The sequence below is a fragment of the Lipotes vexillifer genome, unplaced genomic scaffold (assembly GCF_000442215.2).
Source record: "Lipotes vexillifer unplaced genomic scaffold, Lipotes_vexillifer_v1.1 scaffold329, whole genome shotgun sequence".
NCBI lineage: Eukaryota > Metazoa > Chordata > Mammalia > Artiodactyla > Lipotidae > Lipotes > Lipotes vexillifer.
In genome coordinates, this window is record NW_006774067.1 from 5217537 (window position 1) to 5234768 (window position 17232).

Sequence of the window (17232 nt, forward strand, 5' to 3'; positions counted from 1 at the left end):
AAGCTTCACCATTTGCTAATGAGATGCCTGTTCCTTTTGGATTGGACAGAGTTTGGCATTTGCTACTCTGCATCCTCTCATGGGCGGGGGTGGGGTGGGGGGTGGGGGTTGGACAAGACTCATGAATGGTGAGCCTGAGTGACAATATGGAACTCACCCTTGACAGAGTACACATTCCTAAGCAAACAGTCACTGCTCAGTAGAGGACATCTCATTTAGCTTATAATGATTCTAACTAATTTATCACTCTTGATAGATTAAAATAAAATCTCAGTTTTATTGTTCAGCTCTGTAGGGTGTGTGTGGGGGGGTAAGATGAAGCCACTGTAAATATCTGTTTAAAGCTCAGGCAATTAACCAAACCAAATAGCAAGTCTGACTTTAAGGCTATTTTGATTCCTTCAGAATAGTCATGAAAACACTGAAAAAAGGGAAACAAATAAAAGGTCAACTCACAGAGTCTCCAGGCTATGGAGCCCATCAAAGCATTTCTTTCCCAGGGAGTGGATTCTATTGTTATGGAGATGCCTGCAGGAGAACATTACTGACGGTCATGAAGGCACACTGCACATGGAAACTTAGGCACAACATTTTGATTGCTGAAATCCAAAGAAACTTATGCTAAAGAATGCACTGATTATATATAAGAAATGCTTTGTTTAACGTTTTTGTTTGTTTGTTTTAAAGGCTATCCGCCCCGTTCACCCTTACCACAGATGATTCTATACTCCAGAATTTAATAGGCAGTCACAGTTTTACCTTTTGGGTTTGAGATAGCATGGAGTGTATAATAATCACGGAGTGAGCAACGAGACTGATAAAAGTAAATTCGGGTTGTTCAGTATGGCTTTGGGATGTAGGATACTAAATAGAGATTCTGACCAACACTGACAAATGGAGGATGGAAGGAAGGTCCTAGGTGTACTAAGCACATTTTCTATTAAAGCTGGTGGCTTATCATGGCTACATTCCCAGGGTGGGGCTACAGGTTAAGAGGAAACAACAATCTCAGCCACAGAGAATGGGGATCAGATGTTTTGGCTGCCCAAGGAGAGTAGTTATCTTGACATAGTATAAATGGCTCTAATTATCATCTTTGGCTCAATGGTTAAATTGGTTAGGTCAGGGTCAGTGAGAACAGCTGTGTGCATAACTGAAAACCCGACCAAGTCCCAAAGGGGTTTTTGGAAAATGGGCTTAAGGACAGGGGGAAATAGAATAGCTGGATCTCTGTAAATCCATTCCCTCTAGTGGAGGGAAAAATTAAAGCACCTCCCCAGCTTCTGGTGGGATAGAAGCATCACTTTTGTATGTGAAATTCAGTATAGAAAAATTTGTTACAATCACCCCACATGTCCTATCCTTTCAGACTAAGGTTTTCATTCTAATAAATATATGTTGGTTTCATGTGACATCTTTGTGACATTTATTGAGGATCTTTTACATGCAACACATGAGGAAAGAGGGTTGAGGGGAGCCTAAAAAGATGGATGAGATGCTGGCCAGCCCTCAAAGGAGTATATACTGCAGTGCAAGAGATTGACGTGTCATCAGGAAAAGTGGAGTGATTGAAGACAGCGATGGGCTGGTGGGGGGCATGGAGCAAAGAGAGAAATAGTGCAGAAGACGCCTTCCACGAAGTCACCATGCAAACTGCTCTTAGAGGCTGTCAAGCAGCTACTGTTGTCCTATATCAGGATTGATTGACTATTATGTTATACACGTGGGGCATCCTTCTACACTCTTGAACTGATTATTTTTCAAACTATTACTTGAGAATCTTTTTGATTTACTTGAAATAGTGAAATCTGGACCTCAAAGGAAAAAAGCCATACAAATGCATAGCTCGCTGTCAAGGGTTCATTCCTTGCTTCTGTTCCCTTGGAAGGGGGTCAAGAAGTTCTTATTAAATAATAAGAAGGGCATATTTCAATTTGACCTGCATTATAAATTATTATCAGAAATAAGAGTTTTTTTTATTAACTTCGGTCACAGGACTAACCATACAGTGTGGTGATTACCTGTACAATACACAATGGCTTCCCTAAGACAGAGGTCATATTTTGTTATCTTTGAATGCCTAGCAGTGCTTGGCCCTTGGCAGGTGCTCGATAAATGCTGTTTAATTCTTTTACACAATTAGAACATTTATGAGTCATTTGGGGGGGGGTTCCCTCCCTTAAAATGTCCCTATTCAAAGTCTGAAGGGCTATCTGTTTAAGGTCAAGGTCTCACAGTGAATTACAAGGTGTTACAGTGAATTTAGAAACTGTTAAAAGAGAGAGGAAAAAAATCAATAAAACTTACAGAACCACCAAGCTGGAGAGGTTTCTAAAGGCGTAGTCTGGTATGTGGTGTATTTTGTTCAGGGCCAAGGTCATGGCCTGCAGTGCTGATAAACTTCTGAAAGCCTGGACAGGGATTTCTGTCAGAGCGTTGTCATCCAGCCACAGGTGCCTCAGAGAATACAGGCCACTGAAACAGCTGGGGGGCACGGAGCTGATGTGGTTGGCATCCAGACGCCTGGGGAAGAGAGCAAAGCAAGAGCAGAAGAAGAGAGCGAAGCCCAGGCACAAGATGCGCCTTTGCAGGAAAACCTCAATATGCTGATTAACAAGAGTGAGACAGGGCTCGGGGCCCTCAGGACCCCCTGACATCTGGAGCATTCTGCTCTCCTGGTAGCCTCTTCTCACTCATGAGTAGAACCATTGCTGTAAAATTCCACAGTGCCGTGATTCTCTTCCAGCCTTGTGGATAACATGCTTTCCGGCAAGGAAGTGGCCTCCCCTGGGGTATAACGTTTCAGCGTGATCTTTTAGCTTCCCTTTCTGACACCAGGAGAAAGACACCTTCTCTCCTCCTTCCCACCCCAAGACAAACAACTGCTGTTACTTTCCTGGACTGTTTTGAACATACAAAACATGCTTATTGACTAGCTCTGGGAAAAGATTATTTCAGTATTTGAAAGGGACGAAGTAATTTTTACAAGGCTGTCAGAGGCATGCCTCAGGGAGAAGGGAGGTGCCCCCCCCTTTTCTTACTATTGTGCTGAAAAGCCTAAACCTGCAGGCTTTCTTGCTCATCCGAACCAAAGGCATTGAGCAGATGTTTGTTTTTCTTGACATTTTAAATGAATAATAAAATTAACAGCTTTCCCAGTTTTTGCTTGCTTTTTCTACACACCATTTTTTTTAAAAAATGGGGAAATACATCTAAAAATAGGTCTAGTTAATAAGCTGTTGCAGCTTCAGAGCCAGCAGAGGGAGTGCAATACATTTATTTTACCCTAATCCAACATAAACAATGGCTGTAATGACAATGCCTTAACTTTTCATATTGAAGTGACCAGGCAGACACAAATTGAAATTTTCTGTAAGGTGCATGAACAACAGAACCATCAACATTCAGCTATGCATCCAACAGCCCTCATTCATTTTTTTCCAGTCTGTTCTCAAGGCTCACACATTTGTTTGCATTTTCAAAGCTAGGATTAAAGAAAGAAGAGTTGCATTTTAAGCAGCGCATGTATTAGGAAGGATTAGAAAATCACGAGTGGATTTTGAAAAATGTTTTAGGAAGCACTTAAGACTAAACAGACGCAGGAAGCACACAAGGATCACAAAATAATCCCCTGCAGACCAAATTTAAACAGTTTAGAAATAGAGTTCTCTGTGGTAGGGAGCTAATCTCAGTGGAAAGCAGCTCCTCACTTTTGGTCACACATTTCACTCCACTCATGCCCTGGCTCCTGCTTCTCCTGACTGAATGGGGAGGGATGCCCTCAAGGCCCTGGGCCAAGTTTGTTTCTTTTTTTTTTTCTTTTTTTTTTTTGCGGTACGCGGGCCTCTCACTGTTGTGGCCTCTCCCCTTTGCGGAGCACAGGCTCCGGATAGTTTGTTTCTTTTTTTTTTTCTTTTTTTTTTTTGCGGTACGCGGGCCTCTCACTGTTGTGGCCTCTCCCATTTGCGGAGCACAGGCTCCAGACGCGCAGGCTCAGTGGCCATGGCTCACAGGCCCAGCTGCTCCACAGCATGTGGGATCTTCCCGGACCGGGGCACGAACCCGCGTCCCCTGCATCGGCAGGTGGACTCTCAACCACTGCGCCATCAGGGAAGCCCTCTGGGCCAAGTTTTGATACTGAGATAAGGTCACTTGGAGCAAACAAGTCCGGTGTCACAGCCCACTCACAATTAAATTTCCAGTAGAACAACTATCATTGCAGGCAGCAGAAATGCAGCTTCCAAATATCTCAAGGTTCTGTCTACAAATGGAACTGGAAAGGTTTAGACGAACTCAACACCATCTCTTCCCCTTATTCCAGCAACAACATGCTCGGCCCGTGTTCAAATAAGGTATAATGTCATCGGGGCATGAGGAGGTGCTTGTTTTTGTTTGACTAAGAGTAAAGCACATATGTAAACTCTCCTTAATGACTGCACTGATTAAAGCATGAAGATTTTATTTAAATGATATGAATTTCCGAGTTTTAGTTGACGTACTGATGATTGCTAGTTGCTTATGCGTTGAAACTACAAGTGCTTCTAAGTCCTGAAAAGGACTGACATTCAGGTTCAGTGTAGCCATCAGGTTACATGTACAGAAAAGGCTTTCTCTGCATTGAGTCACAGGCTTGTCTTTTTCGCTATTTAAGTTACTACCAAAGTTTCTGCTGGATCTTCAAGTGACCCTGGTATCAGTTTCCACTGTTAAAAAGTCCATTTCTCTGGATAGGTATCTTTATGAATCATCTCCCGCCTCCAGTAAAAATGATGTAATCTGGCTTCTACACCGTGATCTTAGAGCAATTTGCTCTCTAAAATGAGTAGGACAGGGCAATTCTTCACAGTCCTAATACTCCAAATACTAATACACCCTGACCCAGTACTCAGGTATCCTGAGCGCAGCATTAAACGTTTCTCTTTCTCAACAGTTTCTTCATCCAAGAAGCTCCCCATAAATGGTATTTCTTCTCAATGTGGTGTTTTGAAGTCCATGTCCACCTGGCTGCAGTGGTCTTAACCTATTTCAGAAAGTGGTATATTGTTCACGCTCAGAGGTATTATCTGAGTCAATCTTAACAGAAGATCCCAAGGCAAACCAGAGTATAGAATTCATCATCCAGCCACTCATACAGGTAGTTCTTACAGAGCAAGGTTAAGACTGTGGACAAAGCAGCTGGCAGGGCACGAGTTGTGCCTATTCAGTGAGTAAACAAAAAGCTCATATTATGTCAACCTGGTCTGGTGGGGCAGCTGGGCATTTTCTATTCATATGCTTGAAAATGCAATCGTTAAGCACTGGAGTGTAAGTAAAACGCGAGAACACAGTACATGAAAACACACGTAGAAATGTGGTTCTATAATATTATCAGGAGCGACAAGAATAAGTACATTATATGGCCGCACTTTTTAAGGGTTTTTTGGTTTTCACTTCTATTTCCTGCAAGTCACAAAGGTGTGTGTGTGTGTGTGTGTGTGTGTGTGTGTGTGTGCGCGCGCGCGCGCGTGCGCGCAGTCAGCTCAGAATCTGTGAATCAGTGCAGAGGTTTGGAATGAGAGATTTGGGGTCCAAGTCAGATAGCAGCTGTATGACCATGGCCAAGTCAACAGACTTCGTCTTTCACATCTGTAAATTGGGGGTAACTCTATCTTACTAAAGAAAATAACACAACAAGACTTTGTAAACTATAAAGCACCTTAATGATTTTTAAATCATTACTGCTTGAAGTGGGTTAACAGTTTGCATTTTTGTCTTTTGACCATAAAACCAGTCAGAAAAAAAGAAGTCAGTTAAAATTTTCCCTTAGTCAAAAGTTGGTTAACATGAGTGCCAGCTTGTCAGTGAATTTCAGTTCTGAGCCATGCAGACTACTACTTTCATCCCTCATAACAGAAACGATGAAGAGGTGTCTGCGATCAGACACCCTTACTTTTCAGCCTTCAGTATTATCATTATACGTACGTGTGTGTGTGTGTGTATCTATATCTATCTACCTATCTATCTACCTACCTATCTATCTATATCTCGTATCACAAAGGGCAAATAGTTGTGTTCCTGATACATTACTGAAGAGTACATCTTCACTCTGAAGGCAAAGAAGTGGTGACATGTGATAGATGGCACATTCTCAGAGAAAGTTCCTCGCAGTGATCTTGGCATTTAAGTATCCATCGATAATGGGGCAGAGGCAGCATAAAGCCTGCAGTGCAGTTAGGTGTAGCAAAATGAAACACTTTAACAAAGGGAGTGGCCTCACCTTCTTCTGGACAAACAAACCTCTTAATTAGGATCTTGAAACACAACCTGAAAAGTAATCACTATGTAGGAAATGACACCCATTTTATGCTCTGTATGTTACTTATAACTTACAGAAAATGACAGATAAAATAAAATGTTACCCTACTTCCTATGCCACATGCAACCACCTACGTAATGAGCACATGGTAAACTGGAAAGTGCACTGAGTTAGGCGAATTAAGACACAAATGTAAGTCAAGACTCTGTCACTTATTAAATTCTGAGATTAGGGGCATTCTGATGAATTTCTCTGAGGGTGAATTTTCATATCTGTGAAGCAGAATCACAACATGTCACACAATTGCTATGGGAATTAACTGAGAAAAATATATGCAGGAGGGTTTTGCAAACAGTAAAGCACTCTACAAATGATAGGCTTATTACTGGAGAAAAATATTCACATTTATAGTATCATTCCCCCTGCCCTGAAGTTTCTTTTGTTTGCTCTGAAGCATCTTAATCCTTTGTAATTTCAAATATCTCTATCGGAGATTGCCATTTTTTTTTTTTTTTTTGGTCATATGGCAGGATGGCTGATTTTCTACTCACTGTACATCCTTAATACATATGTCCAGCACTGCATGTTTTGACTGGTGTTATCGGAAGGCTTTCTTCACAGAGAAAAGGAGATGCACACATCTTTTGTGTTTCTCCAGCAAAGGTCCAAAAAGTGGCCCCAAAGGCAAAAGTGGCTGAGGAAAAATATGACATCATCTAGTGCAAGAACAGAATTTTTATTAACTATGAGCCTCTGCAGTGTCACTTAGAGGACCACAAGTGATGAGAAATGGATTCGTCATGCCTTTTGGGCATACGTTGAAACTCCTTCTCTGGAGGGGAGCCTGGAGGTCGGAGGGCTCTACCATTAGCCAAAAGGGATTCTACTGCACAAACTGCTGGGCCAAGGGGGCTGTTTCTCAGGGACTCTGGGTTGTCTCTCCTCACCACTGGCACCTGGTCGGGACCATCCATTTCACCCTGACAGGCTTCAACAACTTTGTGTATCCAAGGTAAGCGTTTGGAGTCTGAATAACTTCACTCCCATAAAGTTTCTGGATTACTAAACCTATGAGAAACGTCTCACCTTCCCCCAAGTGATCTTCAAGATCTGCATAAAACTATTTCTCTGGGATGGGGGTGTCGTGTTGTCTCCAGAGTGAACATCCTAACAATGGATGTGCTGTGGAAAGGTCAGTCTGATAGCTGTGTGCAAGAGGGGCTGGGGGGACAGGAAGTGATCAAGGCAGTTGCAGTCATCAGGGTGAGAAAGGAGGAGTGCTTTAAAGAAGTATGGGAATGTGGAGGAAGGCCTGGTATGAAGGATGCTAAATAAGTGGGTCTGACCAAACATGGTGATTTGCTAGATGTGACCAGAAGGGAAGACAAAGAAGCTATGGTGGCTTAGTGTTCTGGGCAACTGGGTGGAGGGAACCATGCAGGGATGAACGTTACCCAGTATTGTACAAAATAAAGATAAAACAGAACTGCATGTTCACTGTGAATACAGTTCTGTAATATCAGTGTATCTTATGTGAGGAAGAGCTGGAACGTAACAGGCAAAAAAAAAAATCAATTTTTTGTTAGACAATGGTAAAAAAAAAAGTGCTGGGCTTCCCTGGTGGCGCAGTGGTTGAGAGTCTGCCGGCCGATGCAGGGGACATGGGTTCATGCCCTGGTCCGGGAGGATCCCACGTGCTGCGGAGCGGCTGGGCCCGTGAGCCATGGCCGCTGAGCCTGCGCGTCCGGAGCCTGTGCTCCGCAATGGGAGAGGCCACAACAATGAGAGGCCCGCGTACCGCAAAAAAAAAAAAGTGCTTATTTTCTTAACTTCTCTCTCTGAAGTTTTTCCCTAATGTTTTCATGCATAAGAGATTAATTTTACAAATTTTCTCTTTCAAATGAAACATTTTGCCAATCTGCTCCACACTCCTGAAAGGAATTTTTGCTTTATAGATGGCATTATGGTAGGGATTAGAGAATCTATGAGGTCATTCTTGCTATTGTTTCTCCAGAAAATAGCCCTTTACATATATCTTGTATATGCTACCTTGCCAATGTATCACACAAACTTATATCTTTGTTTGAGAATGTCTTTGATGAGCCATTAACTACAAAGAAGAAAGCGTTAGTCAAAAGATAACCCATTGATATTGGCTAATTCCCATCTCAGATGACTGTAATATTGTCAATTATTAACATGGATGACTGGAGAAAAAAAAAGGCAAAGGTGTGAAGAATGCTGCATTCTTATGGGGACCCTTACAATAAACAGAACTATGAAGCACAGCATTTGACACAGCTTTTTTATATTTAGATGAGCATTTTTCTTCATAAGTTTTAAACAAATGATCAACTCTCTTGTACACAGATTTGTACATTTTATGAGACCATTTTGAACAATTCCTGAAGAGTCAAATGAACACAGTGATTTAGTTCATTTATAAAATTTTAAGAAATGAAAATAGTTTCCATTATTATCTAACTTGTACTATGAAATGAAAAGCATGTAGTTCCAAGCTTGCATGTAACACAATTTGACCGATTCCCTAAAGTCTTTGTTATGGTGAAATTTTACTGAATTTTATTGCACTGAAACCAGTGGATCATTGGAATTGAATTTGTCAGATCATTATAATAATACTACCTGGATAGAATTTTATCTATATGAACTCTTACAGATTGAATTCGTATTGATTTATATGAATTCTTCCTAATAATATGAGTCATTTTTATTGTTAGTATTGTTTTTTAATATTTATGAAATCATGACGATGTGGAATTCCACCTTCTAATGAAATTTCCCATCTATAACCTAGGAAGATACTAAGCATATGAATTCATATAAACACCACAATTGCTTATATGGGAATTTTTTCTTCCATCTTTCTATTCTCCATCTTATTTACTGGTAAACTTAATGTAAAACCAGGAAGAAAAATGATTGCTTTAGACTTGTCTCTGAAAAGGTAAAAAAGTTTTTTCCATCTTTGCAGCTTGGGGAGAGGGAAACTCTATAGGTTCATTAAAGTATAGTAACTTAGAGACTAGTCCCAACTCTAGTTTCTGTAATTACCTACAGATGGACAAACCCACTAATGGTGATTGAGGTCAACCTTTCACCAAAAAACAAACCCTGGAGTTCTAATTATAACTTTTCTTGGGAAGGAGCAGATATGCTCCTGTCAGAACTAATAGTCATATCATTTATTCTTTCTCTCGGATGATTACCAGGAGTTTTTTCAGGATTAAAAAATATATTTAGTTACAAAAAAAAAATAATGTAGAGACTAGTCAGCTGGCTCGACTAGTAGCCGGATGAAGTGTCTAGAAGTGTCTAATAGAACCAAACCTCTGCCTCTCTGGCATCACTGGGAAGCACAAGGCTCCAATGAGAAATATATTTTAAAGTCAATTTACATGGAGTTGCTCAGTTTCTCCGAGGTCACCATGGCTGTGAATTTTTTAACAGGGAGATGATCTACAGCCAAAGTAACATGAGCGTTGACTTTTTTAGCTTCATTTTTCTCCATAGAAAACAAAGACCTCCTTTTTGTCAGGAGCACTGTTCATCTCCCAGCTACCACCAGGGTTTGAAATCCAGGGGTCATTTTTGCATCTTCCATTGCTGTCCAGACTAACATTCACCAAGGTCTATCCATTTATCTTCATCTCCAAGAGTGTCGACTTCCACTGCCTATTAAGTCTCTTATCTCTTCACACCTGCGTCACTGCAACAGCCTCTAGCTGGTCCTTTTGCTTTTGATCTCTTATCTCTTCAATTAATCCTGCAGACTGCTGCCAGACGAGTCTCCCTACAACTGGGCTCTATATCACGCCCGTTAGGAATCCACAGTTCTCCCATGTTACCATTCCTTTTAAACCCAAATTTTCCACTCTTATATTCAAAGCTCATTCACCTTATCTAGCTAAACTTTTCTCTTATTTCTGTGTCCCAGTCAAGTTCCTTTTGTAGTTTCTTCCCACAGTATCTCTGAGCCTTGTGTTCAGGAACATCCTCTCATTCCTGCCTAATCTGAATCTCATCAACCTGAGACAATATTATGGTTCCTCTCTCAACCCTATTCTTGAAGTGGGGAGTCCTCAGCTAAGCCAATGGGAAAGCTAAATCTTGTAGACGGATCAACTTCAAAAATCTCTCAAGGAAACACTGGGACCCAACTCTCAGCTCAGGGAGGGCAGGGAGGAAAAACCAGGGTACAGAGATAAGAGTTGGGAGCCAGGGAGATCAGCGAACGCAGGCTACAGTCAAAGCGGGGGAGATTAGCTGATCTTGAGCAGCTGTTTAGAACATCATTTAGAGTTTGATTCTTTGGTTCAGTTCAACAAGTATTTCTTGGGTGCTTTCTTTGCAGGTACAGTACCTGGTGCTGGAGATCTAGCAGTAAACCAGGCAGACAGGGTTTATAGAGCATGTTTTCTAAAGGGTAGTCAGTCAAATCATTACAATGAAGTGTTAGGTAACAGGAAATGCATGGTAGAAGGACCTAACCTAAGTTTCAGTTTTCTTTGAGATCTAGATCTGGATTTCAAGCTGCCTATGTGACATCTCTACTGAGTTGTTCTTCCTTAAACAAGACATTTGGTTTTGAAAATGTTCAAGACCAAACTCATTATCTCCCCAATGTCATGCTCTACCAGCATTTCTTATCTCAGTGATGGGCTTCAGTAAACATGTGATTATATAAACCAGGAACTTAGGAATCATCCTCCACACCTCTTTCTCCTTCATTCTTTGTAGCCAACTCATTACCAAATACTGCTAATTTCATCTAAAAATTTCTCAAATCCATTTCCCTTTCTCCATCTCCACTGCCCCCATCCTGACAAAGTTCTCCTTTCTCTCCTAGACTACTTCAGTAACACAGATCCAATCCTGCCCTTTCCTATTCAAAATCTTCCAGTGGATTCTCATTGCTTTTACAATAAAAACTAAAATTCGTGACATGTCCCAAAGAGCTTTCAAGGGGTCTGGACCTCACCCGCCTCACTAGGCTCTTGCACTTTTCCCGCCTCATGCTTCCTGCTTTGGCCACACTGATCTTGTTTCTGATCCTTGATGTACCAGCTTCCCTCTCCCCGCACCATCACTACAAGGTTTTGCACATGTAGTTCCCTTTGGAAAGTTCTTCCCTCTTCTCTTTGTCTAATCAACTCTTACCTTTGCAATATGAACAAGATACCCTTTTCTCACCTATAGTTTCCTCATCAGGAAAGTGGAGACAAGTTCCATCTCCCAGGTAATGAGGGAATAGACAACCAAATGCATAGGGAAACACTAAAAAAGTCTGACTGGTCCACACATGAATAAATATTGTTCTCATCCCTTCCTCAATTTCTTTATTTCTGTCCTGAAGCATTACTACTTTTCCTCCTTTTTGTAAACCTCCATAACCATATACCTAGAGGTACTATTTGTTTCTGTCAGGTTCCTTCCCCTCACATTAGTGCATTCTGTTGCGTGCCCATTCTCTGTAGTGGATTCACTCAGGGAAGCACGATAGCATAGTACTAAAATTGGCAGATTTTGGAGCCAGGAAGACCAGAATTTTTATCCCAGACTTACCTCTAGCCTGACTCTATTAAAGTCAAATGACCTTGAGAAGGTCAATTAACCTCTCTGAGTTTTCTCCTTCCTCATCACTAAGGAAGGGATGATCTTGGCTCCCACCTCATGAGGTTTCTTCGAGGGTGAAGTGAGGTGATGCAGGTAAGAGTTTTAATAAATATCGACGGCTCCTGCTTTTATAACTGTGGGTGTTTTTGATTTTGTCCTTGTCCCGTTCCTATACTTTGCTGCTTGCGGAGCACAGGCTCCGGACGTGCAGGCTCAGCGGCCATGGCTCACGGGCCCAGCTGCTCCACAGCATGTGGGATCTTCCCGGACCGGGGCACGAACCCGCGTCCCCTGCATCGGTAGGCGGACTCTCAACCACTGCGCCACCAGGGAAGCCCCCGATTTCTTAACTATTAATACAAAGGTGTGAGGTTATGGGAGGGTTAAGTTTTGAGTTTCCATCAAATCACTGTAATCTGATCCTAGTCCACAAATGACTATAATGCCCAAAGTTTTTTGGTGAAATACAATTCACTGTGAATTCTGATTACATTTCCTATTCCTTTCCAAAAAACAGAAAGGAAATTAAGTTATATTTGATTACATTACAAAAGGCCAACTGGTGTCTGGGCTGTCATTGCCTTGTCAGAAACCTAACGTACATATTGTACAGGGGCAGGCTCTGGGCTACTGGGCTCTGGCACATGGACAAGCCCTCTTATTCTTTAGCTGAGCAGTTTGTAAGCAACAGCAGAGAGTTCAAAGAACACAAACGTACCTATGTGTTTTCATTATGAACAAAGCAAAATATTTGTTGTTTACATGGAATCAATGAAAATTACATCCCTTGAAATATAAGTACAATTTGTTTCTTACTCAGAGCAAGGTTACCAATTTCAATATAAATCAAGTTTCTTAAAGTTTCTTCAATGAAGCCAAGTCTGTATGGGTGGGGCAAAGTATACCCATGATCTATTTCAGTAGTTCTCAACCATTTTTGGTTTGTAGACTGCTTTGTTCATGTCATAGACGCTGAAAATTTTAATTCTCAAATGCACCATGTATATAAATCCCCTGAGGATTTTGTTAAAATGAGGCTTTTGATCAAGCTGAACAGAGATGGGGCCCAAGGTTCTGCATGTCTCGCGAGGTGTTGATGTTGCTGGTCCATGGACACACTCGAATAGCAGGATAATACAGCATGTGGCCTCCTAACTTTATCTGCCCCAGACTGTCAGTAGAACTAATAGGTGGATGTGAGCTATTTCCATTAAGCACAAACAAGGCGACGTTTTGAATAAAGGGCCCATTACTCTGATTTCATATTAGTTTATACTGGAATATGCAAAATATGGACTTTGTTATTATTTCAAGCTTGAAGAGTTCAGGAGGATATTTGCGAATCATCTTAGGACACTCATTTTCCCAATCTTCATTTAAGAAGCACTTACCTACATCATTAAACCAGTTAGAAAACACTGATGTTTGGGTCTCCTACTCAGAGGTTCTGATTTTCATTGGTCTGGGGTGCAGCCTAGGCTTCCGGACTCTCCAGATGATTCTTCTTTGCAGCCGGAATTGAGAAGCCCCCCTTTAGAAGTTGCAAAGCCAGGAATGCATATGGGTGATGCACTCCCAGCCCCTGGGGAATGCAGAGTGCTTCTTAGAGAGTGAATGAATAATACAAGGAAAAGAATAAAGTGGAGAAAAATAGAGTGAATTCAAGAAAGAGAAAAGAGGAACCATTAAAAAAAGGGCTAAGTGGAGGTCTAAGGGTTGACTGTAGTCCAAGAAGAGCTGGATAGGTAGCTGAACGGAAGCCTCCCAGGTGTCATGGATGAGACAGGTTTCACCCTCTTTGTTATTTGTATTGATATGAAAGTAGCACGGAGGCTGAAGTACGCAAGCAAAACGAATGGACAATGGATAAGGAATGCACGCTTGCAATGACCATTAGGCTCAAAGCTGTTTTTACTTTTGGAACTGCTTGAAGGAAGCGGGAGAAATACTATTAAACACCTTGCATCTGGGACAACAGTAAAACTTTAAGAGGGCTCACAGTAGCCCAAACCTCCAGAGTGGGTAGGGGACTCCTTTGGTTGGTACAATACAGTTTCTGTGTGGTTGGTGGTTAAGTGTATGGTTTTTTAAGTCATATCTTAATGCTTGTACCAAAGTAGCACAAAAAATGTACAAAGTGTCAAAAAGTGACAAAGTGTCACTTTTATGACAAAGTGTCATAGCTGCACACACTGCCAACATTCAGCACCTCACATGGTCTGCCGTGCTCTGGGCAAAGGGACCCTGGACAAACATTACATAATTGGCCGATACAATCTCATGTGCACTGGGGGCTGAAGATCTATCTCGATGCCTCAGTTTGGATGCGATAAGCATCCTGCTAGAAAGTTAACCCTTGGCTTTTTCACAGGGAACACATATTTATAAGGTTTCAAAAGTCACTGTTTTTGTGAACCAGACACCAAATGCAAGAGACACCTGGTGAACAATAAATATCTAGACGGTAAGAAACTAAATCTGAACACCTTGATCAGAGAGGCACCACCCAGTTCGAGCGAACAAAAGATTCATGGTTTTTGCTTTCTCAAAGGGTTCACTTCTGTGGGTGTTCTGTTTGTGATCTTCTTTCAGCTGATAGTGGCTTTTGGTTACAAACTCTTATCCTTCTATCTTCCGCCTGCCTCACAGCTGTTTAAAGATCCTATTGGCCACTGCTATTATCTCGTTTTTCAATTCAGCCATTAGACCCCGTGCCCTGACACAGATAACCCACCTCCAGGGTGTTTTGCTGCTCTGGCTGGTTCTTTCCTTCAGGAAAAGGCTTGTGCCACAAAGGGGGAGTGATACTGTGATGTCATTACAAAGTTCCTGAAAATGCAGCAGACCCACCCCCTGCCACAAAGGGGCTCTTGTGGGCTTGTTTATCTCTAGGCTGGTGAGAACCTAGGAAGTCACTTTGTTCGACTGGAATAAAAAGCTTAAAATGGTCTCAAGCACAGATTTGCTTTCATTAAAAAAGAAGAAAAAAGATCAAAGGAAGAAAGTAACATCTCCAGATCTCACGTTCCTCCTTCTCTTGTATCACCTCAGTAAAAGACATTAAGCAAACTATGTGTAATTGTTAACCGGTGTATTCTTTACAATGATGTTCAACTCGAGTCTGCAATATTTATTTGCCTTTTTTATGCATTTATCTCCCTCATCATTCTAGACCAGAAACCAGTATCTTGTTTGACAGATGAGGACCTCCAGTGTAAGTAAGATGAAAACATATATCACACATGTGGATATTGGAAATCATGCAACATTTCCAATACACTCATACATTCTGATGAGATGCAGATACTGATCAAGAACTCATGGCATAGTGTTGCCAAATAATCACTGTGAACCACTGCTTACAACCCAAGCTCCAAAACATCTAGCTGGTGAGAAAGTTCTTTGTGTGAGGAATAACTACTTTTTATTCATTCAGAGGTTTTAAATCAGAGGACGGTGGAAACTCCTGATGGAAAAGTTGTGGATTCAGAGTAAGGAACACCAACTCCATTGCTGTGTGTGTTTGTGTGTCTGTGTGTGGTGTGTGAATCTGAGGTATATGTGTGTATATCTGTGGGACTGTTTGTGAATATGTTTGTACGTCTGTGTGTGGCGGTGAGGAAGCTCCTGGTTAGTAGACCTGCCCAGTATGACTTTAAGAGATACCATTAGATCTTAGCTTCCTGAATTGAGGACCCCTGGTATACATACAGAACTAAAAAAATTAAGCCTTTATTTGACTCAGCAAAATTGCATTACAGGGCAGCTCAGATAACCTAAAAACAGAAGAAACTGAAGATGCCAAGAGGTCTAGATTTTGACTCTCATTTTTCTAGATAAAAGGAGAAAGTATTATTCCTGATTTGAATTCAGGAGCTAAAATACTGTATAGGGGAGTATAGGACAAGGTCCTGGATTTTTGTCCTGTGATACCAACATATACAAGAGGCTTTTCATTGCATGTTTTCTGATTAAGTCTCTGCCCTGAAACCTCAAACCCCAACATTGGTCTCTCTCATACATATTGTTTAATGAGGATTCAAAGAATTGTTGCTCTAATGGAAACTCTCACTGGCAACTTATTTAGGTATGGTCCCCACCCAAGGAACTTACTAAAATGGTCATTTGGACATTTCAATGCTCCTTCCCAAACTGATCCTGAGAACATGTTGGAATTTCAACTATACTTACAGTGATTGAAGGCTTCGCAAATTCTGTAGAGCTTCTGTGGGTACCTGTCTTAGGTGATTATTCTGCAGCATACTGCACATTGAAACAAATGAAAAAAAAAAAAAACGTTAAAGACAGCAATAATTAACAATAACTGGCATAGCAGTGTCAGGCACTGTTCTAGGTGTCAGGGAAACAGCTGAGCATCAGGCACAACCTTGGCCTGTGAGGAGTGACAGATAATTTAAAATTAACAAATGAGTATATAACTTGAGATAAGTGACAGGTACTATGAACAGAAAACAAAACATGGATTTGGGATAGATGGTAACAAGGGGTGAGAATTTTATTCTAAAGGTGGTCAGAGAAGATCTCTCTTAGGAGGTGATATTTGAGTAGAGACCAGAATGGCGTCATGGAACAAAACATGGGAACATCTGGAAAGTTACTGAGGAAGAGGGAAGAGCAAGTGCAAAGGCCCTGAGGCCGGAGCTTGCTTGACTTGTTAAAGGAGGAGCAAAGGGTCATTGTGACTGAGGAGGAGTAACTGAGAGCAAGAGATGGGGAGACAACCTAAGGACATCTCATGAAGGACTTGCAGGCTTTATTTTAAATGTGGTGATAAACTCTTGTTGAAGGGCTTAAGTGGGGGGGAATGATGTGATCTTATTTATGTTTTAAAAGGATCACTGTGATGACAATTAGATTAGACAAAATGGAAATAAGGATAAGAGTAGGAGGATATTAAAGGTCTTCTCCCTCCTTGTGCATGATCATATTTTGATATAAATTAATGCTTCTTGTGAACAATTACACTTTTGCTCACCTAGGTTCAACAGTTCTGATCAGAACATGGGGACTACAGAATGGAGACACCTGGCAACAGTGAAATAAAATATATCATTGCTAGTGGGAAATAGTATGGAAAAATTCCCACTAGATTTCTTATATTTTGCTACCTCATTCATAAATGTTTATAGTGCAATAATTTTGCAGCCACTCCGCCCAACCCCCAGCCAGTATTTCATGGTCTATGTAAGCCAGAGGCAGGAAACTATTTCAGGAAAGCATTTTTTTTTTTTTTTTTTTTTTGCGGTTTGCGGGCTTCTCCTTGTTGTGGCCTTCTCCCC

At 41.3% G+C, this 17232-nt stretch overlaps 1 protein-coding gene across 3 annotated transcripts in view; it reads right to left on the reverse strand.

The window, feature by feature from the left end:
* The window catches only part of LGR5 (leucine rich repeat containing G protein-coupled receptor 5), a 121536-nt gene that overhangs the window by 23302 nt on the left and 81002 nt on the right, over positions 1-17232 (reverse strand). For 2 of the 3 annotated variants that reach the window (XM_007448776.1, XM_007448777.1), the window contains exons 4-6: positions 16124-16195; positions 2308-2523; positions 457-528 (exon numbers count right to left, since the gene is read on the reverse strand). In XM_007448776.1, the coding sequence (XP_007448838.1) occupies positions 457-528; positions 2308-2523; positions 16124-16195 (360 nt within the window). The remainder of the gene's footprint in view (positions 1-456; positions 529-2307; positions 2524-16123; positions 16196-17232) is intronic. The other variant, XM_007448778.1, reaches the window with a different exon arrangement.